Here is a 25,708-nt window from a genome sequence, read left to right as displayed (position 1 = left end):
ATCTCTCTGACACATGGGAAGGAAGGCTTCTTCCAAGGTGGCCCTTGCCACTTAATTTTTGTAACAAGCACTTGCATCAGAAACAACAAAGCATTGTTTTTAGAGAGTTTGGAGTTCTATCCAACCAAGGTTTGCTCAGATTTAGGGCTTATCCATACCATACATTTAAAACACATGGCTTTCTTCCAAAGAATCCTGGGATCTGTAGTTTAAGGGTGCTGGGAATTGTTGCTCTGTGAGGAGGGAAACTACAGTTCCCAGGATTCTTTGGAGGGGAGCCATGTGCTTTAAATTGCATTAAATGTACTTTAAACGTATGGTGTGGATGTGATCCCATTTAAAGTAATGGAGCTACGTTAGTAAGGTTTATCAGTTTCAGTGGGTCTCCTCTGAGTATGACTCATGTGGGATACAACCAGTAATGATTGGTCGGGATCACCTTCCTAACTCGACCAAATGGTTTTTATAATTGATTAATCTAACTAATCTGTTGAAGCTCTAGTAAAAACCGAAAGGGCACACACTCACACACACTTGCTTAATGGGGGCGAGTTCAGCTCACTGCTGGGCCCCTAACCCTTCCCAGCTCAAAAGCAGACTCTGTGCAAACTCTCAGCGAGCTCAGGACTGTGACTGCAGATCAGGAACCCATAAGAATTAAATCCCACATGCTGGGATGCCTATTGCATATTCACATCCATAGAAAGGCCACTATGGAAACCATTGCATTGCTGTGCTCTGTGCCTCAAGGGCGGGGTAAAAAGTATTATTATTTAGGCGGGGAAAACCTAACTCAGTTTTCCTGATTATCTGAGTAAGAAGTGCAAATCACCTTTGGCTTTTTTCCTGATTGCAGTTCAAGAAACCCATTTCCTTCCCCCCCCAACTGCCCACCAAACCAATAAATTAATTAACAGGCATTTAAAAAGATAAAAAGGGGGGGGAGGGAAAGGTAGAGAAAAATGTTTCCACCTGGCAATCTTCACTCTGAGTGGCAACTGGTCGGTTGCAAAGTCCATATTCCTAGAAAAAGGTGCAACGAGGTACCAGGAGTTGAAGGCTGAAGGATGGCTGTTTTTACAAGCAATCGCTTGTCAGCTACTGCTGGGTTGCAAAACTGACTTCTCGAATGGAGGGGGGCACAGATATCAGCAGAGGCATTGCCTTTCCTTTCTTGTTTGTAACTGAACAGAACAAAAGAAAAGAAACAGAATGCAAAATCCAATATCACGAGTATGAGGAATCAAACGCTCCGGTTCCCTGGAATACCTGACGTGGCGTTGCAAACAGCTCTTGTCATGGTGGCGTTAAGCAATCAAGCGAGGATTGAAGATCTCCGTCCCGCCTCTTCCCTAACACAGTCATCCGTTTGCTTCAGTAACCGCCGAACTAATTTCTCTAAATCTTTCCTTGACTTCAGCTCTTCTTCCAAACATTGTTTCATCCTTTTATTCTCCTGGAGCATGGGGGGGGGGGAGAGGGGAGAGGAGAATGTTGATATCCTATGTATGAAGTTTCCCACTTTCTCTCCACCTCCACAAAAGCAAACAAAAAAACCCCCTGGCAATGGTGGGCTAAGTCAGCAGTGCGGGCCCTCTGGCCCCCGGGCCTCTCCATTTGATTCACAAGGGCTATTTCAGTGGTGGCTTCTTTTGAATGCCCTCCCTGGTGAAGTGTGTCTGCCTCCAACATCACTGATTTTTAGGAGGAACTTGAAAACATTCCTGTTTACCAGGCATTCGATGGCCAAAGGAGACTGTTCTGGACAACCTATATATCACTGAAGAATGTTTTTATTTGCAGCTCTTTTTAGAATGTTTTAACTGTAACTGTTTTTAAAATGTTTTCAACTGTGTTTAGAATTGTTTTTTATTGTCGTTAAATTGTTTTCTTTCCTGGGCTCCCTCAAGAGGAAGGGAGGGATATAAATTTAATAAATAATAATAATAATTTAATAATAATTACTTTGGCTACGCCATGCTCACCTGCACTACATACAGTGTCCCAGGGGTTCCCCAAACTGTGCTCCATGGACCACCAGTAGTCTGTGAACCACCAGCGGTCCGTGAGCTTCATTCAGGTGGTCCATGGTGTGTCTGTGGATTTGTGGTTGAAGATGGGAGATGGCACATCCATTGCACTAAATATTCATATTGATTTTTAATTGTATTTTCATTGCTTCTATTATTTCTTATGATTTTATTGCATTACAATTTGAATTCTATGGAATTATAAAATACAATACGTAAGAATCAAAAGCAGCAATAAAAATACAATTAAAAATTATACAGCACCTAGTACCGGCACATTGCAATTGCCACAACAGGCAGACAAATCATTAAGTGGTCTGCTAAGACCATCAGCAATTTTCAAGTGGTCCCTGGGGGGAAAACGTAGATATATGATGTCAGGTATGGGGAAAGAACAGATGCAGCTGGGCCAAAAAGAGGTTTGCAGGCACTGCCGATCAGCTGATTAGCAACATCTGCAAAGCCCTGGGCCTGCATAGAGCCCTGCATGGTGCTTTGAAGCCCCAACAATCAGCTGATTGTAAGAACTTTAAAGCCCTGGGCAGGGCTCTGTGCCAATCCCAATTATTGTTGGGGCTTCAAAGTGCCTGTAGGCAAAAACAGGTCGCCTAACACCATTGTGCTGTCAAGTGATTGACAGGTGTGCAGCCCCACCCACCTGACAAACATGGCCTGTGGGGAGTGGGGAAATAAGTGCCCGGCCCATCAGAGAGATCTAATTTCTCACCCCTGAGCTAAGTTCTGTCCCTCACAGATAGAAATGATGGCCAGCCCCTCCATCTCTGACTGAAGCATTTATTTATTAGCGTATGATGAGGTGGATTACATAAGGGGTAGCCAACAAGGTACCCTCCAGATGTAGTTGGACTATGACTCCTATTAGCACCAGCCAGCATGGCAAATGGTCAGAGTTGATGGACTTGAGGTTGTTCTTATTTCACCGACATACATATACCACTTTTCTCATCAGAAAAGGTTGCAAAGCCGTCCACAAGAAAGTCAAACAAAATTAAATACAGTAATTGAACAAAACAAGAAAGCAGTGAAAGTGTCAAAAATCCAAAAAACAGGATCCCCCTCACTCAGTACCCACACAAATTCCACGCCCACTAACACATGCACATCTCATGCACTTTTTACTCTCTCTCTCAACAATGATGGGTCCCAACAATCCTCTGGACTGACCACACTACAACACTGGCAGTCTAACATTATGAGGCTAAAAATAAAATTTCATTTAAGACTCCACCAGCCCCAATAAGGACCTCAGTCGAACAGAGCTTTTTTTTTTTATTACCTGCTTAAGTTCCTTGACCTCATCCTTCAGTGCATAGACCGTGTCCACCAGGCTCCTGGAAAACAATTCGACAGTCAGTGAAGGATGCGCTAAAGTGCAGCCGAGGAGAACTCCTACACTGGAGATTTTACAGTAAGAATCACTGTTTCAGACGCTATGTGGGGACGGAAGTTGCCACAGGGGATTATGGCATCTCTGAAGCCTCTTGTAGCATGGTAGAGATGCCTTCAAATTTAGCTACCTATGGCTGTTTCTAACAAGTTTAACTCTGGTAGGCTGTGACAAGGCACCTCCAGAGTGTCAGTATTTTGTGGGACAGATTCAAGTGCATACTGGGAAACACAGATCTGTGCAACTGAAGCGGATTAAAGTGCTTTGTTGTCGTAGTGCAACAGATCCCTTAAAAAAAACACACCACAGACTTTTGTGGTTAGAAAAGTGATGGAAATGCATTGAAAATACAACTTGCTTGTCTTTACCGAGTCTTCTCTGCAGTGAGGAGACAGGGGGGGGAGTGTGCCTAAGGTCACATGAGGAAGCAGTGAAGCTCCTGAGGCCTGATATGAACGGAATGTGTGCCCATAGAACATATCCCAGAACCCTTTGCAACAAGCAGGGCAAATGTGCAGGGGTTCATTAGCAAACAAGTCAGTGCAGAAAAGTCAGACTCCCTCAAGGGAAGGAATTTGTTCTAAATTTGGGGGGGGGGGAGAGAGAGAGAGACTAACATTTAAATTTCCTAGGCTTCAACTCAACTCTTCCGAGTTCAAGGCAGGGATTTAAATGCCTAGCTGCGCAGGCTACAAAGTCCACTTCCTGCACCCCAACCTCAGGCCCATCTCACTTACTTCTCCTCTGTGATGGTCTGCCCGTTGCTTCGCATTTCCTCGAAGATGATTTTCTCTTCTTCTGGAAGCAGGACCTGGGGGATGGAATCTTTACGGGAACCTGTTGTCAAGAGTTGACAAATTGAGGGAGGTCTTTTCTTGGTACGCACGACGAAAACAAGAATGGTGGCACAGCCCAGCCAAGAAACAGAAGTGTCTCTCCCTATTCCTTTCCATTCATGTATATTATTATTATTATTACCATCATCATCATCATCATCAAATCCTTTCCCACCCTTCACCATAAGGTCCTAGAGTAGTTTATAGTATTATTATTACTATTAATTAAATGTATATGGCTTCTCCATCAATAAAGTACTCCAGATATCTTACATAGCAAAAACAAACAACATACAATATTGAGGCAGGCAAACTATAATGAAACAAAACAATAAAAATAACAACATAAAAACACTGCAGACACAGAGTAAAATTTGCTGCACAGCTTAAAAACCATACTCAAAAAAAGAGTAAGAGCATAAATTTTATTTAAAACAGTGAAGGCCTAGGATTTGTTTTACAACACAAGTTTAAAAGGCTTGGGTGAATAAAAAGGCCATAAAGAAGGTGCCAGGCAAGCCTCTCCAGGGAAGCTATTCCATAACTGGGGTGTCATCACTGAGAAGGCTCTGTCCTTTGGAGCTACCCACCTACTCTACCCAGCAGGGACTCCAAAGAGGAACTCAAGATTCAGGTGTATACATATGGAATGCCTCTGAAACCCAGTTGCTGGAAACTGCAGGAGGGGAGAGTGCTGTTGTGCTCAGATCCTGTTTGCAGGCTCCCCAGAGGCATATGGATGGCCACTGTGAGAACAGGATGCTGGACTATCGATGGGCTACTCTTTTAGGTAACCCAGTTCCAAGCCATTCCAGGTTTTATAAGTTAAAACCATCACTTTAAATTGTACCCGGAAATGGATTTGCATTTTCCATTAGCTTAACAAGTGAGAAACTTTTACAAAGCAGTACCATTCAGAAGAAGGAATTGTTAAAAGATGCACTTATGTTTTACTACCCCCCCACCTAAGAGTACACTGTTTTTTAATTCTCCCTCTCTACAACACTGGCAAAACACCTTCAGAAGATGTTAACACCTCATTCAGGAAGCAGCTTTTTCTGAACTGCACAGCAGATTAAATGATAGCGCTTTGTGCTTTCTAGCCAAAGCTCACATTCTGAGATTAGCATCAGTTTGATTGCTCAGTGGAATGGGAGGCGAGTTGGGTAAAAAGAACTGCCGCCACCTCTTCCGCATCTTCTTTGCTTACTGCCAGCCCTACTATTAGGCAAAGTGAGGCGGCTGCCTCAGGCGGCAGATGCTGGGGAATATGATGGCAAAGTGGAGGGGCCACAGCTCAGAGTTCCCTGGAAAGAGGGATCGATTGTTAAATCACTCACAGAATTGTAGCTCTGTGAGGGGGAATGGGGGTTCTCCAAACAACTCTAGCCCCCTTAGCAAACTACAGTTCCCAAGATTCTTTGGGGGAAGCCATGACTGTTTAAAGTAGTGTAATACTGCTTTAAATGTATGGTGCAGATGCGGCCTGGGACTTGCCTGTGTTTCAGTGGAATTGATTAGATTCCTTTTTCAGGACCCTCCAAGTTTGGGGAGGAATCACAGCTCAGCAGTAAAGCACCTGCTTTGCCCACACAACTGTGGCTTTAAAGGGGGATCAGACTAATTCATGGAGGACTAATTCACGGCAAGGAATTTAACCATGATGGCTATACTGAACATTCACATACAAAAGGCAACCGGTTTCTGAATGTTAGTTGCTAAGGGGCAATAGCAAAGGGGGAAGGGGGATGGTCTGATCCCAAGGTATGGTCTGAAGGTAGATAAGGACATTGCTTTGCTGACGCTAAATGGCTTGGTTGCCAGGCCCAGCCTCCAAGAGGTCTTCTGTATCTTTAAAAGTTGTGCAGGGGGAAGGGAGAATTCCACCATGTGGTTTTTCCCATTACAGTATTGCAAGAACACCTGCACTTGGCTGAATTTTCTCTTCTCTTAAAGATACAGAATCATTCTCAGGCCCTGAACCTGGCAGCCCTAGTCTCACTCATGCACGCACACAGCTTGCTCAGACCCTTCAAAAGGCTCAGCTAACAAACAGAATCAATGGTCTGACTCAGTGAAAGGCAACTTTGTAAGTTCATGCACTAGCCAGCACACAGTGCTTGCCAGAAGGCCACACACTCATTTGCTCATTGCAAGAGAAGGCGTCGGCCCTAAATTAAGGTGCCAGGTTGCTGCGACTCCTTTATCTCCAAGATATCACACCACATCACCTTGAGGGCTGCCTGATGCAAGACCCGCTCTGTTCAATCCAAAAGGGAGTGACCATTCAAAAGTCACGGTGTACAAAGCACCACCTTCAAGCCACCAACCTGAACTGAGGGTTTGCTGGAAGCTTGCGCCTGTGCAGTAGGCCTCAATCACTTTAAGGATCTGGGCATCTTCTTCCAAGGCAGCGGTACCTGTTAAATGTTGCAAAGGCCAGTAAACGCAAGAGATGACTGTGGAAACACTACAACTCAATCTCGCTTATGTTAGCTGTAGAAGACTTAGTGGCAACTGATCCCTGGCTTTCCTACCTAAGAACATAGGAAGAGCCCTGCTGGGTCAGGCCAGTGGCCCATCTAGTCCAGCATCCTCTTCTCACAATGGCCAACCAGATGCCTCAATGGGAAGCCCACAAGCAGGACTTGAGTGCAATGATGCTCTCCCCTCCTGTGCTTTCCAGGAACTGGTATTCAAAAGTATGCAGCCTCTGACCATGGAGGCAGAGCATAGTCATCGTGGCACTGGTAGCCTTATTCTCCATGAATTTGTCTAATCCTCTTTTAATGCCACCCAAGACAAGGAGTGCTACAATTTGCTACATGTCTGCTTTCTGCCTCACAAGTAGGATGGTCAAATCTGTTCATTTCCATTTCTCTCCATTCCTCATTATTCCAACCTTAACTTCATTTCTCCACATTTCCATAGCAGTTTGCAATTTTTTTTTTAAAAAAAAGTCCTCTTGAAAATTTATCAGCAAATTTCTCCTAATACATGTTTGTTGCATTTTTGCAAAGCATATTTCTCTAAGGCAATGCGTTTTGTAGGTTATTTTCACAAATGTATAAATTTTTATGCACCCTTTACCCTGGCATTTTTGTACACATTCCTTCAGTGGTGGCTAGTGGCTCCATACCAGTGAGGCAGTGGGATCTGCTCCAGGTTTTCATTGGAACTTTCAAGGAGCTGTCCAAGGTGCTGAAAGCACTCCTGCATTCCTCGGCTGGAGAACTGCATTGCAAAATCCAGACAAATGTGCATTTTGAAGGATGGCTTTATTTCGGTTCCCATATTGTTTTGGAAAGTGCAAACTGGGTAGGCTCGCCTTTAAATGCTGAACTGAATTTCTCTCTTCCATCCCTACTCACAAGGGACCTGTGTGTTCAGATCAGCCCTGGAGACAGATATGAATAACTGCTGGTTTTAAAAAGGCAGTGACAGGCATGCCTGTCAGTTGCTGGAACCCTTCCTTCGTCAACAGAGTGCACTCCAGACGTTTTGGGCTACAACCAGAGATGGGAGAGAAATTCGCTTCGGTTCAGATTTGAATGTGAAACTCCCTTACGCACACCTCCCCAAACGACGCATGAACTGAAATGCAGCTAGCTCAAAATCCACACTTCTACCATTTTTATGGTGCTGTCCTCTCACCAGTGGTGACTGGTGCCCATTCGGACTGGTGGGGCGGAAGGCAAGGAGGCCCACGGTACAGGGAGCCGCAGCCAATGACAAGCAGAGCCAACTAATTCTAGTTCTGTTTCCATCCTGCAATGCTGACACTAAGGAGTAGGAACCTGACAGTGCCATCACCTGGACTGCGTGTACGTAAAAAGGGAGGCAGGTGAGGGCTGGCTGAGGCCAGACTGAGATTGGCAGGGCATTGCCCTGTCTGCCCTAATGGACCAGCCTCCATCGCCTCCAACCATATAATGTATTACAAAAAGCATATGTTAGCCCTAGGGGGAAAGTGTGTGCATCTCATGCATTTCTGGAACGTCCTATTTATAATGATGCCACCCTGGGCTCCTACTGGGAGAAAGGGCGGGATATAAATCTAATTAATCACCGTCATCACCTCAGAGTTAAATATATTTATTCTTTGTTGAATTCGCTTTTTGTAAAAATGTGCTTTTTTTGTCTGACACGGATGAGTATGCATCTTTAGAACTGCCAAATTCCTTGTCTTGCAGATGGGTGCTGTGAAGTTTCAGGGTTGCATGGGAAAACCATTTAACTCTTGACTGACTATTTGTATTGTTTTAGACTTGTGCAATGCCTGGTGTATGACTGCCAATTTTTGTAATGGTTGGTTTTCATTCATAATTATGTATAACGGCTAATTGCTATAATACAACAGACTGATGATGACAATGATGTATGTATAATGCATACACGAGTTTGTGTGTGTATGAAAATAACATACAAAAACAATTTTATTAGGGGAAATTGCAAGCAACAATGCAGTGGAGACTGGCCTAATAGGGCAAATGGGGCAGTGCCCCACCTATTTCAGTCTGACATCAGCCCCTTCCTTTCTTCCAGCCACTGCCTGTCACCTTCCTACGTCTTAATCTCAGAGTTAGGAACATAGGAAGCTGATTTATGCTGCGTCCGTCCAGCTCAGTATTTGTGCTTACAGAACTCAGCAGGGTGGAGGATGGGGGCAAACCTAGAACTAGGTGGCTCTGCATGTGATTGGCACTGGCTCCACCTACTCTTGGGCTCCCTGCCTTCCGCCCCACCAGTCCCAATGGGCACTCGCCCCTGAATTAGGAGGAATTCACATTAAAATGCTGATGAATTTTCATGAGGACTTCCCTCCCCAAAAAAGACTTCAGAAACTGATATGGAAATGTGGAGAAATGACCTTGAGGCTGGAAAAATGAAAAACTGAAATTCCCAGTCATAATCAGAGTAGATGGCCGATTGAAATCGGCGGACAAGTCATTTAAGGGCTCAAGCACACGGCGATTTAGTGTGTGTCTGCTGCTACTTGCATCTCTTTGTAATTCTCATGGTTCACATGACGTTGCAGGTAAGCAGAAGCTAAAACGCAGTTTCCCCCTTTAAATCTGTATCAACCCAATCCACTGATAATGCGAAAAGGAAAACCCGTCTGAGCTTCACTGTGCTTCTCCATGTAGGTGGTTTGCTTCGATGTTTTTTTAGTGGGCGGGCTCTCTTATGCCCCATCGCCTGCTCCCTCTCTCTCTGCCCCCCCTCCCGCAAAAGCTGCTGCAGCCACTGCCTACTTTGGCTTTCACTCACTTCGCTCTCTAATCAGTTTCACATAGTTCATGTCAATTGCACCCGTGGAGAGGCGTGCAACTGACAAGAAACAATGAAACTGACAAAAAACCCTCCCCTTCTCCATTAGCAATATCCATACTGTGGAGGGAGTAAACATGTAAAATTGGAGGTGGAGCCAAAAGGAAACAGCGATACTAAACCTTTTGAGAGGAACACTGACTAGTGTGAATGGAAAACAGTAGACTGGAAGGTAGGAAGTGTGAACCTTGCAAATCTATTGCGATGGCAAAAGCTGTGTCTTTAATACGAAGTTCTGCTCCTGTGTGAATGAGCCCTAAGTAGATTGCTTTTAAGGGGTTTACTCTGAGTAAGACTAAGTTGAATATGGCCCAATGGGATTACACTGAAGAGCCTGGTTGCTTCTTTTTAATGCAATCACTCTACATACAAGCCATGCAGTCGACTCACTCTTTCTAATGACGAATTCCTCATCAGAAGGTTTCCTCTCCGTTTTTCTTTTTGGAAGAAACTTCTTCATTGTCTTTGGACTCTTGGTGGAATCCTGTAAAAGCACATATTTAACGATACTAACTGAATAAAGAAATCTTAGTCAAGGATTATCTGCGTTTTGGGGAGAAATACCTATGAAACAAGATGCAGGTTTTTTTAAAGATGATGCATGTCTGGGTTGAAGCAGGTGCCAACTTAGGCAAGGCATTTCCTTCTATGTGAGAGAAAAAGAAGGAATGCTTCTTCTAAGAGGAATGTCTTGCTTAAGAGGCATTCCTTTTTTGTGAAAGAAAAGGCAGACTGGTGCTTGCCATTTGCACTTTTTATAAGTACTTGAGTATCTATCTATCTATCTATCTATCTATCTATCTATCTGTCTGTCTGTCTGTCTGTCTGTCTGTCTGTCTGTCTGTCTGTCTGTCTGTCTGTCTGTCTGTCTACTGTCCAATTAATTGGTGGTATCTTTTTAGCAACTAAAAGTTGTTTTAACTGACTGAACTACCCGATAATACATTAAACAACTAAGACCAAAACATCCAAAGGGCACCAGGTTGGGGAAAGCTGCCTTGGAACTACAGATGGGTGAAAATATTCCCAGTGCTCAGAATTTAGCTACAGCACTAAGTGTTCATTGCAAAAGTGCTTGGGAACTGTCCCACTGCAATCAGTGCAACTGAGTAACGTGGACAGGATTGGATGGAAAACAAAACAAAACAAAAACACCCCAAAGTGAGAGAGAGCTTTGCTTTGGGAAAATATGACACATGAACTGAGAAGGCCACCGGGGGTGTGTGTGTGTCCCATCTGTCCTTTATTAAAACATACAAAACATGCTGCAACTCAGGAAGTCATGGAGATGTTTCCATCCTTACCTTTAAGATGTAAGACATCCGCTACAAAACAAATATGGAAAGGAAAAAAAAGAAGACAAGCATGATAAGCTGAGCATGATTCATAAAACAAACAGCTAACTTTATTTAGTCTTGTAACTCTAATAAAACTACAACAGTCTCAACACCCACGTGCTCAAGTAGGAGAATGCTGCTGGCATGAGGCAGTGGAAAGGCACTGACTAAATAATGAAAAGCTCCTGTGGGGCAAGAGGCTGTTCATGGCAGAGCTTGCCCTCTGTAACTCCAAATGAGTTTCTGCTCTGGGACTTCTTTCTTTCCAATCAGCCTCTGCTATATGGGAAGGTGGTTGGCTTATTCAACCGCTCCCTAGAGAGGGTTATCTGCACTGTAAAGGAGTCTGCCTGTCATACCTCTGTATAGGTCAGTGCTAGCTCCAGGTTAGCTCTCCAGTGCTAGCTCTCAAGGGGAGGGGGAGCCCTTTCCCTACATACAAGCAACCTCCTCTTCCTGGGCTGACCACACAAATCTTCCAAAGGAGATCCACTACTCACTCAAACAGGGCAGACAGAATAAGCAGGTACAGCAAGGGATAACAGCAGTGGAGGCTCTAGGGCAGGGATCGGCAAACTTTTTCCAATGAAGGGCCACTGACCCATTGGGAAAGGTCCATCAGGGAGTCTTTGGTCAATGGTGGGCGGAACTAGAGCTAATGTAGGCGGGGCCAGAGCCCAAAGCAGAAGCCATCCTATTCTCACTGTAAGATGGAATCCAGAGCATGGACTTATCCAAACATTTTAAATTGGGGTTATTGCACTCCAGCTCCCACTTGGGGACTCTCCTTGTGTGTGTGTGGCTATGGGGGGTGTTATGATGAGTTCAAATTTTTAATGTTTAATGTATTTGTACGTTTTATTTTCTACGTCGCCCAGAGTGGCTGGATAACCAGCCAGATGGGCGACTAATAAATTTAATAATAATAATAATAATAATAATAATAATAATAATAATAATTCCTGCATTTAAAAACTGACCATTGCACCACTGCTCAACAGTGACTCCTGTGGAGAGCAATGGGATTTACTCCCAAGAAAATGGACAGAAAATTGCAATGAAAGTTATCTTTGAAAGTTTAGGACAGTAGTATCTTTATTTAATCAATTTCTCACATTTATACCCCTGCCTTTCATTCATCATAGAACCCAAGGCAGCATGCACATAGTTCCCAGCTGATCTCCCATCCAGACACTGACCAGACCCAAACTTGCTTAGCTTCAGCGAGGTGGTGGCCTCATGTCCCTTCAGACCAGAGCCTGGGACCAATTAAGAAATGTTCGGAGCAAAAATACACACACGCCACAATTAGCATCAGGTGTACAGAAGCCATCAATTCACTAGCACAAGAAGTACAAGGGGGTGAATAATGTAAAAAGTGAGTCATAAAAAAAATCCTTGAAAAGTATCGAAGGGTGATTTTATAGTAACAACTATGTTCTGGGGTTGCAACACACATTTCCTGTATGATGCAAATCACTTCCCCACCCGAGTTTCCTGTGGGCTTATATTTTGCATACTGTTAAGAGTATGCGACAAAATGGATTGATGTAATTAAGGGGGAGAGCAGTTTACTATCTCTACAACAGAGCTGGCCTTTAGATATGAAAGCTACTTGATTCCTAATAGTCTCCAGCTTTTCAAACAAACCACAAAAATAATGTAAAAGGTTTAAAGTTGGGAGATTGTGCTAGCATTCTTAGAATTGTTACCTTTAATGGAGAGAGACAGAGAGGTGTTAGCAATGTGTTTGAAAAACTTTGTAATCAGAAGCGTGTGTGTACATACCCACATTTTCTTTCACCTTCACAATTTCTAAGCATATCTCAAGATATACCATACAGCATTTGCCCTTTTCTTAGTAACGAGTCGTGTGTATTTGTGTGTGTGTGTATTTGTCTCAAACTACTGGGGTGACCCAGGTGCCTTGTCCCCTGGAACACCATCATAGATTGCAAGCATGGACGCTACTGGCTCAATTTTGGTTGCACTGCAGTGCCGCCACCACCATCAGGTGGTGGGATGATGGTACTGCACTTCCTGTCTCAGCAGGGATAAGGTGACACAGGGAGCCAATAAAGTCACCTCTGGCTCTATAATGCTGCTGGCTCTGGCCTGGCTACCCAGTCTGAACAACTGATTGCTTAGGTGTAGGCTGAGCTGCTCAAAGACTGTGTGTCCCTGCTTGATCTGAACGGCGTGTCGTCTTCACCAGGCCCTCACTGTACCATGAGAAAAGGAGAGGAAAGCAGGCCAAAGCGGAACCTCCATGTTCAGAGGAAGTGTATCTCAGAATGCCCGTTGCTGGGGAGTTTACATTGGGAGGAGGCTACTGCCTTCATGCACAACATGGGGCCTTCCTGGGACCTGTCTGGTTGGATCCGATAGGCCAAGGGTGGGGAACGTCAAGCACGAGGATGAATGTGGCCCTCCAGGCCTCGCTATCTGGCCTGCTGAACTCTTCCCAGGCCTCACTGGCCCTGCTTTGCACCCCTAGCCTTTTTTGCCCTGGCTGGAATGTGCCCCTGAACTCTGCTGATGCCTTTTTGTTGACTAGGTGGTGGATAGACAGGGGTGTGTGAATGTGAGCAGAAAACTGGCCTACTGTACAAAGGTAAAATGTACATTTCTTGCTCCACTTACTTTTCCCTCTGGTCCCACCCACCATTGGCATGTGGCCCCTGGAAGGTTGCCTAGAACAGAATGCGGCCCTTGGGCTGAAAAAGCTTCCCTACCCCTGCGATAGGCCTATAGTCTCACCCAGCAGGGCTCTTCTTGTGCTTTCATGTCCAAAGCGGCACCACAGTCCAGAGGGTTCACAAAAAGCTAAAACATCATGCCCCGACCTTAAAACCAGAGCTGTTTGTAGCCAAAAATGGTTGAAAAGAGCGAGATATGTTTAAGCCTGGTGAAGAGATTAAGGGGAAACAGGATTGCTCCAGAGGGCAGGACTTGAATCACGGGTAGAAATTGCACTGAAGCAGGTTTCAGTTAAAAAACAGGAGAAATTGCCTAATGGTGAACAGTGGAACAGACAGCCTCGGTGGGAGTTGGCTCTCCTTCTCTGGAGGCATTTAGACAGAAGCTGGATGTCCATCAGCCAGGGATGAGTTAGTCGTATCCTGAATAGTAGATCCTGTCTTGAGTGGAGGGAGGGACTGGATGACCTCGAATGTCCCTTCCCAGCTCTAAAATTCTACAACCTGCAGGAGTTCCGTCAACTGAGGGGAAATCTTCTCTTTGGGTCGCCCTTCTGCCTGAATTCGTAATCATGCTGTGTTAACCCTTGCACATCAAGACACAGAGTAAGAGAGCAAAGTCAAGCGTTACTCGATCGTCACACCCCATGCCCCATTTGTGACAATTACCTCTTTGTAGCTGAGCGCCACCGACGGCCTGAGAGGAGGTGCAGGCCGGAGGCAACTTAAGGTCCAGGGCTTAAGAATTTTGGGTGGCTCCAGCGGGCCGCGAACCTGTCCGGTAGAGCTGAAAGTCTGATAAAATAGTTTTCATTGATTGATTTATCTTTTTAGCCAGCCGAGAGTTCCCAGATCTTCAGAAGGGAGGTGGGTGGCAACAAAAGAGAGGGTCCTTTTTTGATTGTGGTGCCTCATTTTGGGGAAGGGCTGTGGCTCAGTAGCAGAGCATCTACTTTGCATGTAGAAGGTCCCAGCTTCAACCCCTGCCATTACCAGGTAGGGCTGGGAGGGACCCCTGCCTGAAATCCTGGACAGCTGCTGCTTGTCACAGTAGATACTGTTGAGCTGGATGAACCAATGGTCTGACTCAGGATAAGGCAGCTCACTATATTCAGATTCTCTTTCTTCCTGACTTGAACAAACTATAGGTTGTTGAGACATTCAAATCAAGCAAACCATAGTTTGCCTCCTAAGTAGAACCAGAAACCACTGCTTAGGCAAGGGACATAGCTCAGTGGCAGAGCATCTGCTTTACATGCAGAAGGACCCAGGTTCAATCCCAGCATTTCCAGTTAGGGTGTGGGGAGACTCTCTGTCTGAAACTCTGGAGAGGGTCCTGGTCCTATTGGATTTCCAGCAGGAGTAGAAGGCCCACTGCAGGAGTGGAAGGTCCACTGCCCCAGCCAGGGCCAGGGCCAAAAGGTGGCCAGGTCAGGTCCTGGCTAAGGGCCCCTGAAGGGCCCCTCCTTAGGGAGGGAGGAGCTCCCAGGCACACACACCCAATACAGGCAGTGTGGCCTTCAACAAGCCCACATGTATGCCCCACTTACCTCTCCTGTCCATGAGAATGTCGTGTGAGCTGCATGCACATGCCTGCCATCAACCAAGATGGTGGCTGGGGCTTCCCTAAGGGGCCAATGCCCCAGCTGTCTTGGTTGATGACAGGTATGCATGCTATGCACACACATCATTCTCATGGCACAGTGTGAGACGAGGGAGATGGGATGCACAGGCGGGTGCGGCGGGCCCAGGGCAAGGTGGTGCCCAAGGGCCCAGTCATGCATGGTGCCAGCCCTGGCCCCAGTAGCCCAAAATGGACCAAGATTGCCTCACAAGTGGATGAACGTACGGAATGAGAGCCCCAGGAGTGCGTCTTGGACAGGCTGCCGCTAGAAGCCGTCCCTCTGGTCAGCCTTTGCAAATGATCGAGCCAGTCATGCAGATCCTGGCTGCTGCTGCAGTGCATTGTGATCCGGTCGACCAGGCCCCCTGCGAGGTAGGAACAAACCAGGTTACTCGTTTTTAAAAAACAAAACCCCACTAAGGGCCAGCCAAGGAAGAAAAATACAGAAAATGCTTTCAGAAGTGACATTCAAGACACCTTTACAAAATTTATTTATAGGATCAAATGGGTGGAAGTTGCAGGGCAGCAATTTCGGCTAAATATTAAGAACAACTTCCTAACCATAAGCAAGAGACTGCCTTAAGAGTAGGTGCACTCTCCCTCGCTGGGGGTATGAAGCAAAGGCTACAGTCATCTATCGGGTGCTATAGTGCAGATTCTGCACTGAGCAGGGGGATGACCTTGATGACCTCCAGTATCCCTTCCAACACTCTCTGTCCTTCATATGTAGGAACATATATATCACTATTCATCATCTTCATCATGCAGCCTTTGCATGGTAACCCATGTCCAAAGAAGCCTGGCAACAGCTTCCAAAGAAAGTATAATAATGAGATATTACACCATTAATTTGTGGAATTTGCCGCCACATAAGGCTAACAAGGGCTACTATTTGAAGCAGAAGAAGATGGGCCCTGGTGCTGTGCGGAAGATTTATTGCATGCTCTGTGCATTGAGGAGAATATATCTCCTTCCTCAGGAGCTAAAAACAAACACATTTCTGCATCGAATACTCTCTTTGTCCCTAACAATGGCTACTAGCCGCGGTGACGTAGTGTCTCCAGTAATGGAGGCGGTATGTCCCAGAATACCAGTTGCTGGGAATCGCTAGTGGGGAGAGTGCTGTGGCACTCAGGTCCTGCTTGTGGGCTTCTTCCCATTGGGGCATCTGGTTGGCCACTATGAGAACAGGACGCTGGACTAGATGGGCCACTGGCCTGATCCAGCCAGGCTTTTCTTATGTTCAAATCAATAGCGACAGTGCATCGGTTTAAACTATGGAACCTGCTGCCACAAGAGGAAGTGATGGCCACCAACCTGGATGGCTTTAAAAGGGTTTTAGTCACATCTAACGGAGGAGAAGCCTATCAATGGCTAGTAGCCATGATGGCTATGCTGTAACTCAGCAGCTGCAAGCAGTATGACTCTGAATACACGTTCCTGGGAATCACAAGTGGGCAGAGTACTACTGCTGCACTCCGGTCCAGCTTGTGGGCATCCCACAATGGGATCTGGATGGCCACCCAGCAAGAAAAGGATGCTGAATTAGATAGGCCTCTGACCTGATCCAGCAGGGCTCTTCTGATGTTCTCATACACATTTTAACTTGCATTTCGGATTTTTATTGTTATATTTTTGTTTTGTATTGTAAGCCACTTTGCGGTACTACTGCAATAGAAAAGTGAGACATAAAAATATTAAATCCAGTCTAATCAACCCTTGCCTCTAAGTTGCACACTCACCTGAAATTTCAAATGCATGTTCGCTCCCTTCTGCATCTTCCAATTTTGTCACCATCATTCCTATTAAAGGGAGCTTTCCCTGATCCCCAAAAAGGACAACAAAAAAAGAGAATATATTATGTCAGTGTTTTCCTGAGCAACCTTGATTATCTTATTTATTTATTTATACCATTTATATACCACTTATATTTAAATAAAACTCTAAGCGGTGTACAATGTAAGTCAAAACATCTTAAAACAGTGATATAGTATAAACACTGCATATAGAATTAAGTACAAGAAATACAAGAAAACATAGTAACATAGTAGACTAAACAAATCATCCCCTAGCCTTCAAGAAAAAAAAATAAACATCAAGTTAAAAAAACCAAGCTTATTTTTAAACATAGTAGATTAAACAAAATCAGCTCATTTCTTAATCACAATGTAATAAAAAGCAAAACAATTAGAACAGCCAGCCCCCTTTATAATGGAATTTCAGATTATCTTTTGGCAATATGGAAATGTTAGCTGTCACCTGATTAAAGAAACTAAGGTTAATTAATCAAATTAATTGACCTAATCTGCACAATCGTACATATGATTAAAACAAGAGTTCTGAAGAGAGGGAAAAGCTTCGTTTCTTAGTTTTTAAGGGGTACATGCAGGAATCGTCTACTGTGCCTTCCTGTGTAAAAGTGAAAGCCAATTTGAAGATGATGCCTATGGCCTCAAGTTTCTGGAAGTACTTATTTATAAAAATAGTCATTTAAAAATGTACTGCCCAATTGAATCAGGACATCTTCCATACATATATTAAAAAATCAGGCTGTTTGAATTGATTTGTCTAACTGATTAGATTAGTAACATGTATTTTGATTCCAGCCAGACTAGTAGACGATTTTGTTGTTATATACCTTCAAGTCAATTACGACTTATGGCAACCCTATGAATCTTTTGGATATATTCATAGGGTTTTCATGGTAAGAGGTCTTCAGAGGTGGTTTACCATTGCCTTCCTCTAAGCCTATGGCACCCGGTATTCCCAGGCGGTCTCCCATCCAACCAGGCCTGACTCTGCTTAGCTTCCGAGATCAGATGAGATTGGGCGTGTTTAGGGTTAAGGGGCCACTATTTAGAGCATGCATGTGTTGCCACTGAGTCATCTTAGAGGACGGGTGCCTTCCTGTGTGAGGCCAATGAATGAAAACCTCCTTTTGAGATGGTGCCTGTTGTTGGGAATTATATTAAAAACAATCATTTAAAAATGTATTACCCAACTGAGGTGGGATGTCTTCTTTTAAAAAAAAGAAGTTGGCTGTTTAAATTGATTCATCATATTCAGGTGTGGGTCACCTGTGGCCCTCCATTTTTGCTTAACTACAAACTGCCATCATCCTTGGCCGTTGGCCATATCTGCTAGGGCTCATGCAGCCCTGAAGCCAGCCCTCCTTGTTAGGTGGGGCACCAATATTTCTAAGAAGGGCATGGCGGGGAGGGGAAGAGATGCATAGTGCCAGCCAATTCCCCCCACCCCCTCACTGGTGGAGAGAACATGAAGGCCACACCAGAGTTGAATTGTCTCACCCTTTGTTGAGAGATCTCAGGAATACCAGACTCAAAAGCTTGACTTTACCTATAGCTATTGTAAACATGAAAAATCCACTCTTAGACAGGGAAAGTCTTGAGTGAGTAGACTTTTGGGGGATCTTCCAGATGAGGCTTTGTTATGCACTCATCCTGCCTTATTCACTGAATTTTTCACAGGGTCCTATTCTTCAGTTGCTCCTATTCTTAAAACAAGCTATCATTCTTCAAATGGAGGTTGTCACTGGCTGTCACATCATAAATTAAAAAGACAATTTCCTAAAAAAAAAAAAATCTGGGGAGGGGGAAGCACAGCTCTAAGGGAGGAGTGGTGCCCCCATCTCCTCCTCTCCCCCCCCCCCGGCTACAAGCCTAGGCTGATGGGAGTTGTGGTTCATGAACATCTGGAAAGCCAAAGGTTCCCCATACCTGATCTAACATTAGATTAGTACATGCATTGTGATTTCAACCAGAATAGCAGAAGATGAAGGCATCTTTAAAAGCATTACAGATCACCATTCATTGAAGCCCTAGGAAGAGGCACCTACGGCCAGGCCTGTCTTAAAAGAGACTCTGGCCATTGGCCCATGAAAACAAATTTGCCTCTGGGCCCATTAAGAAGATGGGTGGCTGAGGTCTCACCACCACACCGTGTCAGCAGTTTTTTTAAAAAGTATGGTTAAACAGTGGGGGGAAAGTCAGGAAATCCACGGTCCAGGGTGAAATACCTGGCATTTGGGGTCCATGAGTCACCCTCTCACAACACCCCTGGCTTGACCCATCTCCCACAATTAAGGGTGGGAGAGAAACGTGTTTGCTGCACATTTTAATGTGAACCTGCCGAATGCACATTTCCTGAACCGATGAGCAGACTGGAAGACAGCTATCCTTTGAAATTTCACACTTCTCTGAATGTTGTGATGCAGTTCTCCAACGCATAACAGCGTGCAAAAATCCATACGTTAGTGAAAACAACATACATTAGAGAAAATTGCTTGCAAAAATGTGTGCATTAGGCGAACTGGTGTACAAAAAATGCACATTAGGAGAAATGCACACAGAAATGGGAGTGATTTTTGTGCAGACTAAAAAGGAAAAAACTGCAAAGTGATGTGGGAATGGGACAAAACGGAAGTTAAGGTCGGAAAGATGAAGAGAAGCTGAAATGGACAGATCCATCCATCCCTGCCTACAAGCTCTGGCTGCAGCTACGAATACCTGGGGTAAATTAGTGATGATGCTGGAAATAGCCCTAGATACACCATGGAGGGTTTTTCGGGGGCGGGAGATGAGAGACCATTCTGCGCTTTTGGCCTCCTCCTAAAAAAAGCCAAATTTCTGTCATCCTAAGATGACTTTACTCACTTGATACATAAACCCGCTCATCCGAGGACTTGCGGAGAGCACCAGCAGGACACTGGAAAACAACATGAGGTACCTCTCTTCTTTCTCCTGTAACAAAGAAGGAAAATTCACCATTGGGCCTACTAGTGTCTCACGTAATCACAGGCCTGGGAAGGGTCTGAATGGACAGCACCAGGCACCTCATGAGGAGGCAACATTTATTTGACAGGTGTAGTCATCCACCCACCCACCAGTTGACTGCTTTGTCCCATGTTTACGGCTTTTAAACACTATGAAACCCAGTATGGAAACCTCCGTACTGGGGGTGATGGGGATAATCTTTGGGGGCCTGAGCTTTCCTTTCACAACATGTCCTTGACCACAGACAATGATGTGGCGGAGGAAGAGACTAGTCCTAGGAGGTTTGCGACATTAAGCCCCACTCCCCCTCACCTCATTGCCTCCATACTGGACCAAGACTTGTGACATATAAATGACGTTGCCCATTGATCTTATGTCTTCGCCTTCCCATCCCTGGATGGCCTCTGACAGGATCTGGAGCTCAAGCTGTTTCCTCTTCCTCATCTCCTGACACTGGGACTGCAAAACAGAAGAGAAAGGCTCAGGTTACAAATCAGATCTGAAGCAAAAACAAAACACAAACGCTGTTTTTTCTATCCCCTCCAAAAAACCAACAACAAAATCAAGGATGGATGGAAATGTCTGGTTCTGGGTGCCACATTTAAGAACGATGTATACAAATGGGAAGAGGGCAACAAAGGGGGTTCATGGAGGATGAGGTTATCAGTGGCTACTAGTCATGATGGCTGTGTTCTGCTTCCCTGAATACAGCTTGCAGGGGATCGCAAGTAGAGGAGTTTCGCACTCAGGTCCTGCTTGCGGCCTTCCCGTTAGGACATCTGCTTGGCCACCATGAGAACATGAGTGCTGAACTAGGGGCAACTCCAGACAACCTGTTTATTCAGCACTCATCCTCATTTGATGGCACATAAGCTTATGTAGTGGTTAGACTACGTCCGGTCTTTATCCAGCATCTGTTCGGATTTGTTTACAGGGCAGTTATATGACAAATGAGCATTCATCCTGCATTCATCCCAACTTGCTTGCGGAGGGCTCTCACGTCTTCCCTTTAATCATTCACTCATCCTAAACTCTTCAATGTATTTCCCTCCTTCACTTTCCAAATCAACCCCCCCAAAAGTTGTGTTTTTTTAAAATGGATTTGGCTTTTTGTAACAGGTGACTATATTTACTGTATTTTTAATGGTATTTACTCTTTTTTTCTTAAAAAAAACTTCTTGTAAACCGCTTTGATTTTTTAAAAAAAGGAAATAGCAGCATACAAATATATTTATAAATAAATTTGTTGCACCAGGGCGACAGAATGCTTTAAATGAACAAACCTAAAACTGCGGTACGAGTTTGAATCCCTTCCGTAACATAGCAACAGTCTGCAAGTACCCTCAGTGGGCCTTCCGCCTGATCTAGCAAGACTCTTCTTAGGTGGTCAGGGGGTGGAAACCAAATCCTGTGGGGAAACCTTGAAGCAGAAACTGGGTATGTTCAGCCTGGAGAGGAGGTGGTGGGTGGGATATGAAAGCACTCTTCAACTATCTGGAGACAGTAAAGATTTGTTCCCTGCTTTCCCAGGGGCCTAATGGGGAGGTGGATTTTGGCTGAACATGAGGAGAAACATCTCCGCAGCAAGAGCAATTCAACAAAGGGAACCAAGGACCTAGACTGCTGGTTGACTCTCCTTCATTGGAGGCACATAGGAGGCTGCCTTATACTGAATTAGATCCACTGGCCCATTTAGCTCAGTAATGTCTACACTGACTGGCAGCAGCTCTCAGGAGTTTCAGGCAGGAGTCACTCCCAGCCCTATCTGGATATGCTGGGTATTGAACTTGGGACCTTCTACATGCCAGGCAGATGGTCTACCACTGAGCTATGGCCCTTTCCCAGTGAAGAAGAGACAATGATCCATCTCCCTAGATTTATAGGAATATAGAAAGCTGCCTCATACTGAATCAAACCTCATAATAAAATAGTAGTAGTAGTAGTAGTAATAGTAGTACAATAATAGTTGCCCTAATAAATAAATAAGTAATAGTAATAAAAATTAGAGAAAAAAACCTCTTAAGGGTGGGAAACCCATCAAAAAAAGGCTGAGCATGCTCATTGGCACAGAATGCTGACTGACTGTTGGAGGAGAGGGAATGGAATAGAGTACTTTGGTGGAGGGCACGGCAGGCTGGCTGGCGACCTGAACAGGTATACTCTGTGCTGCAACGTTTTGTTGCAGGTCCCAATTGTAAGCTGTATTGCCCAAGGCTTTATGGAGGGGGTCTGGAAGGGAGAATCCTTCTTGAGTACACCTTTTCAGTTGTGAAGATTCATTTCACTAGGTGCAACGTGTGATGGTGTGGCTCACAGAGCCTGGTTTCAAACACCTACCACAAGAGACTTGAAGGACGTGACAGCTCTCAAGACGTCTTCGTGGTCCGGATGCACTTCCTAGGAAAATAGAGGACCCTGGAATTAGCTTTGAGAATGAGAGAAAGTCCATTTGCTACAAGATGGCCCCAGTAAAAAAAAAAGACCCAAATAAAAATTCATAGAACAGGAGTGGGCAACCTGTGGCCCAGCGGCTGTCTGCAGCCTTTGGCTCAATGCCGTGTGACCCTTGGTCTAATTTCATAAGGATGGCAGACAGTCAGAGGAAAAGGAATGGAAGAAAGAGGGGAAAGGGGTGCCCCCACCCACCTTTGGCTCTGGACACACTCACTACCAGCATGTATGTATGTATTTAGAAAAGTATTTCTCTACCTCCATATCATAAAATATCAATGTGACATGCAATGTTAAAACATAAGACACTGTTGAAAAAAATAAAAAAGGTAATTGTTAAGATGACTGGCTAATTAAAAACAAAAAATTAAACAGTTGCAAAGTCCTGTCATCATATCTGGCCCCTGACGGATTACCCTCAAGGGAATGTGGCCCTCGACAGAAAGAAAAGGCTGCCCAACCCTGCTGTAGGAGCATCCATGGAAAGGAAGAGGCCAGGCACCCTAGGGAGCTGCCAGCTGATTGCTCAGAGCTCAAGAGGTGACAGTTCTGCAGCTACACCACCCTTTCTTTGCTAGCAGGTATGCCTCCAATCCCCAAATTTACCTCCATGTGCCGCTCGAGTTCTTGCAGAAGGGAGACATATTTATCTAGTCTTGTGAACGGTTTGCTGAGGCTCGTGGTTAACGTCAGTATCCCTGGGCAGGCTGCCCCTTGAATCTCCATGAACTTTTCCAGTTCATCACTGGAAGACAAACAGATAACGCAGATGGCAGAGAGAAGCAGATGGACTCTTGGCCTGAGATAACACAGCAGTCCTTATGTTTTCTCATGGTGGCCATTTTAATGGGTATCTTTTTATTTATTTATGATTTCATTTGTTTATGACAATATACTGTAATTCCCATGTCTGGTCTCTTAGAGTAATTGTATATAACAAAGCAATCAACATCGATATATAATATAATTTAGTCATGCATATTCAATAACAAGGTAATATAGAGGGGCATATGGAGGCACCAACTTTGCATCTGTACCATACTTTCAAACCACATTATTTTTATTTATTTATTTATTAAATTTATATCCCACCCTTCCTCCCAGAAGGAGCCCAAGGCAGCAGACAAAACACTAAAAGCACTCTAAAACATCTTAAAAACAGACTTTAAAATAGATTAAAACAAAACACTTTTAAAAACATCTTAAAGAAAAAAAAAGCTTTAAAAACATCTTTAAAGCAATTCCAACACAGACACAGACTGGGGTAAGGTCTCTGCTTAAAAGGCTTGTTGAAAAAGGAAGGTCTTCAGTAGGCACCAAAAAGGTAACAGAGATGGCACCTGTCTAATATTTAAGAGCAGGGAATTCCAAAGGGTTGGTGCCACATGGCTCTCCACCCAACAAAGATCCAGGGAACTACAGTTTGTTAAGGGTGCTGGGAATTGCAGCTCTCTGAGAGGTAAACTACAGTTCCCAGGATGCCTTAGGGGAAGCCATGTGCTTTAACTGTATGGTGTGGATGTGACCCAAATCATTTAATTGGCCCTTTGAGATTCTCCATAAATCAGGATAAAAAGTACTCTACAAAGGGGGGCAGGGGAAAAAGAGGAGGAAACAGATGAAGAGGGAAAAAAGGAGAGAGAGAATAGCAAATAGAATAATAATTATGATATTTTTACCTGTGCTGGGTCAAGACATTAACTGCAGAAGGATGGTTAGCGCAGTAGGTGAGGTACAGAGATCTGAACTGGGCCATCAGGCTCATGAAGCAGTTTCCCACTTTTTGCTGATGCTCTGGAAGCCTGCAAATGGTACACAGGAAAGGTTTTCAGAGCACATTTCAGGGAACGTATCAGAGAATGTGCAGGAGGTCAGGAAGTTCACGGTTCAAATCTCAGCCAGGAGCTCACTGTGTGGCCAATCTAGGCCAAGAGACAACAACTTGCTCGAGGTCACAGAGCAATTCCAAGGCTGAAAAGGGGTTTTGGAATCAGGTCTTTCATGGCCAAGCATGGAGGAAGCTGACACTTTCATTTTTCCAGTTTTTCCAGTCTTAAGTTCAGTGTTCCCCATTTCTGCATCAGTGTGCATTTCCTCACGAAAATTAATCAGTATGTTCATGTGCATTTCTTTTAAAATACATAGCTTTGTATGCAATTTTGCCAAAAAAAACTTGTATTTTTTCAAGCAATTTTACCTAGCAGATGGCATTTCTCTTGTGTTATTTTCACTAATATATGCATGCACACTTTCCCCTAGTATATGCATTTTTGTACACATTTTTTGGTCAGAGAACTGCACTGAGAAAATTCTGAGAAGTGTGAATTTCGAAGGATGCCTGTCTTTTGGTTCTCATATTGTTCTGGAAAGTGCAAATTTGGTAGGTTTGCCTTTCAGTGTGAATTCCGAAGAACAGCTATGCATTGGTTTGTGTACTGTTTCGCCAAGTCTGAATTTAAAATGTGAACTGATCCAAATTTCTCCCTTGTTCCTACTCATATTCCAGCTGGATATTCTTATTGACTTGACCCCACTCTCTCTCAATTAGCAGACTCAAAAAGAAAAAGGAAAACATTCCCAGGTGTAACACCGAGTACTTACTTAGCACATTCTTCCAGTGCCTGGTTGAGCGTTTGCTGAAAGGCGCAGATTTCCTCCACATTTCCAAGTAAAGACGCAATATCCATGGCACTCAGCCTGGAAGGATGTTATTATCAATCAATCAATCAATCAATTTGTATACCACTTCATACTTGAAAAGAAGCCTCTAAGCAGTTTATAGTGTTGTAAAAAAAAACACAAAATTATACAACTAAAACAATACAAAACATTTAAAAGAAACCATCTTAAACATTAACATCTTAACATTAGCAATAAACCTCATAAAAACCAAATTACATATTTAAGACAATACAAAACCTTTTTTTAAAAAAAAATCTTAAACATTAGTATAACCTAAAATAACTAACATAATAAAGCATAATTTAAAATAAAATACCAAAGGAGCATCTGTCAGTGAGCAAAGCAAATCTGCATGTAAAAAAGTACTGATGGCATCTGAAGCCTTCATCTGATGTGACAGGAAACTTCAATTAGGTGGCGACCCCCTTTATTATAATCCTTAGTGTTTTGATCACTGATGACCTGTTCCTCGGTTTCCCACGGCATTTTGTCAACACTGAATATGCACATCTTCTCC

The 25,708-nt window shown here is 44.2% G+C and overlaps 1 protein-coding gene across 3 annotated transcripts in view; it reads right to left on the bottom strand.

Moving 5' to 3' along the window:
• Window positions 1–971: 971 nt before the first annotated feature.
• The window catches only part of ARHGEF6 (Rac/Cdc42 guanine nucleotide exchange factor 6), a 62,091-nt gene continuing 37,354 nt past the window's right edge, over window positions 972–25,708 (bottom strand). For all 3 annotated transcript variants that reach the window (XM_061598099.1, XM_061598100.1, XM_061598101.1), the window contains 16 exons: window positions 25,111–25,206; window positions 24,189–24,311; window positions 23,116–23,254; window positions 22,396–22,455; window positions 20,371–20,517; window positions 19,939–20,025; window positions 17,008–17,086; window positions 15,491–15,630; window positions 14,311–14,436; window positions 10,910–10,930; window positions 9,996–10,089; window positions 6,605–6,694; window positions 4,176–4,275; window positions 3,328–3,382; window positions 1,270–1,456; window positions 972–1,184 (listed from right to left, as the gene is read on the bottom strand). In XM_061598099.1, coding sequence (XP_061454083.1) covers window positions 1,316–1,456; window positions 3,328–3,382; window positions 4,176–4,275; window positions 6,605–6,694; window positions 9,996–10,089; window positions 10,910–10,930; window positions 14,311–14,436; window positions 15,491–15,630; window positions 17,008–17,086; window positions 19,939–20,025; window positions 20,371–20,517; window positions 22,396–22,455; window positions 23,116–23,254; window positions 24,189–24,311; window positions 25,111–25,206 — 1,498 coding nt within the window. In that variant the 3' untranslated portion in view covers window positions 972–1,184; window positions 1,270–1,315. The remainder of the gene's footprint in view (window positions 1,185–1,269; window positions 1,457–3,327; window positions 3,383–4,175; window positions 4,276–6,604; window positions 6,695–9,995; window positions 10,090–10,909; window positions 10,931–14,310; window positions 14,437–15,490; window positions 15,631–17,007; window positions 17,087–19,938; window positions 20,026–20,370; window positions 20,518–22,395; window positions 22,456–23,115; window positions 23,255–24,188; window positions 24,312–25,110; window positions 25,207–25,708) is intronic.

This window comes from Rhineura floridana, chromosome 16, assembly GCF_030035675.1.
Source record: "Rhineura floridana isolate rRhiFlo1 chromosome 16, rRhiFlo1.hap2, whole genome shotgun sequence".
NCBI lineage: Eukaryota > Metazoa > Chordata > Lepidosauria > Squamata > Rhineuridae > Rhineura > Rhineura floridana.
This window is presented reverse-complemented; position numbering and strand designations above follow the sequence as displayed.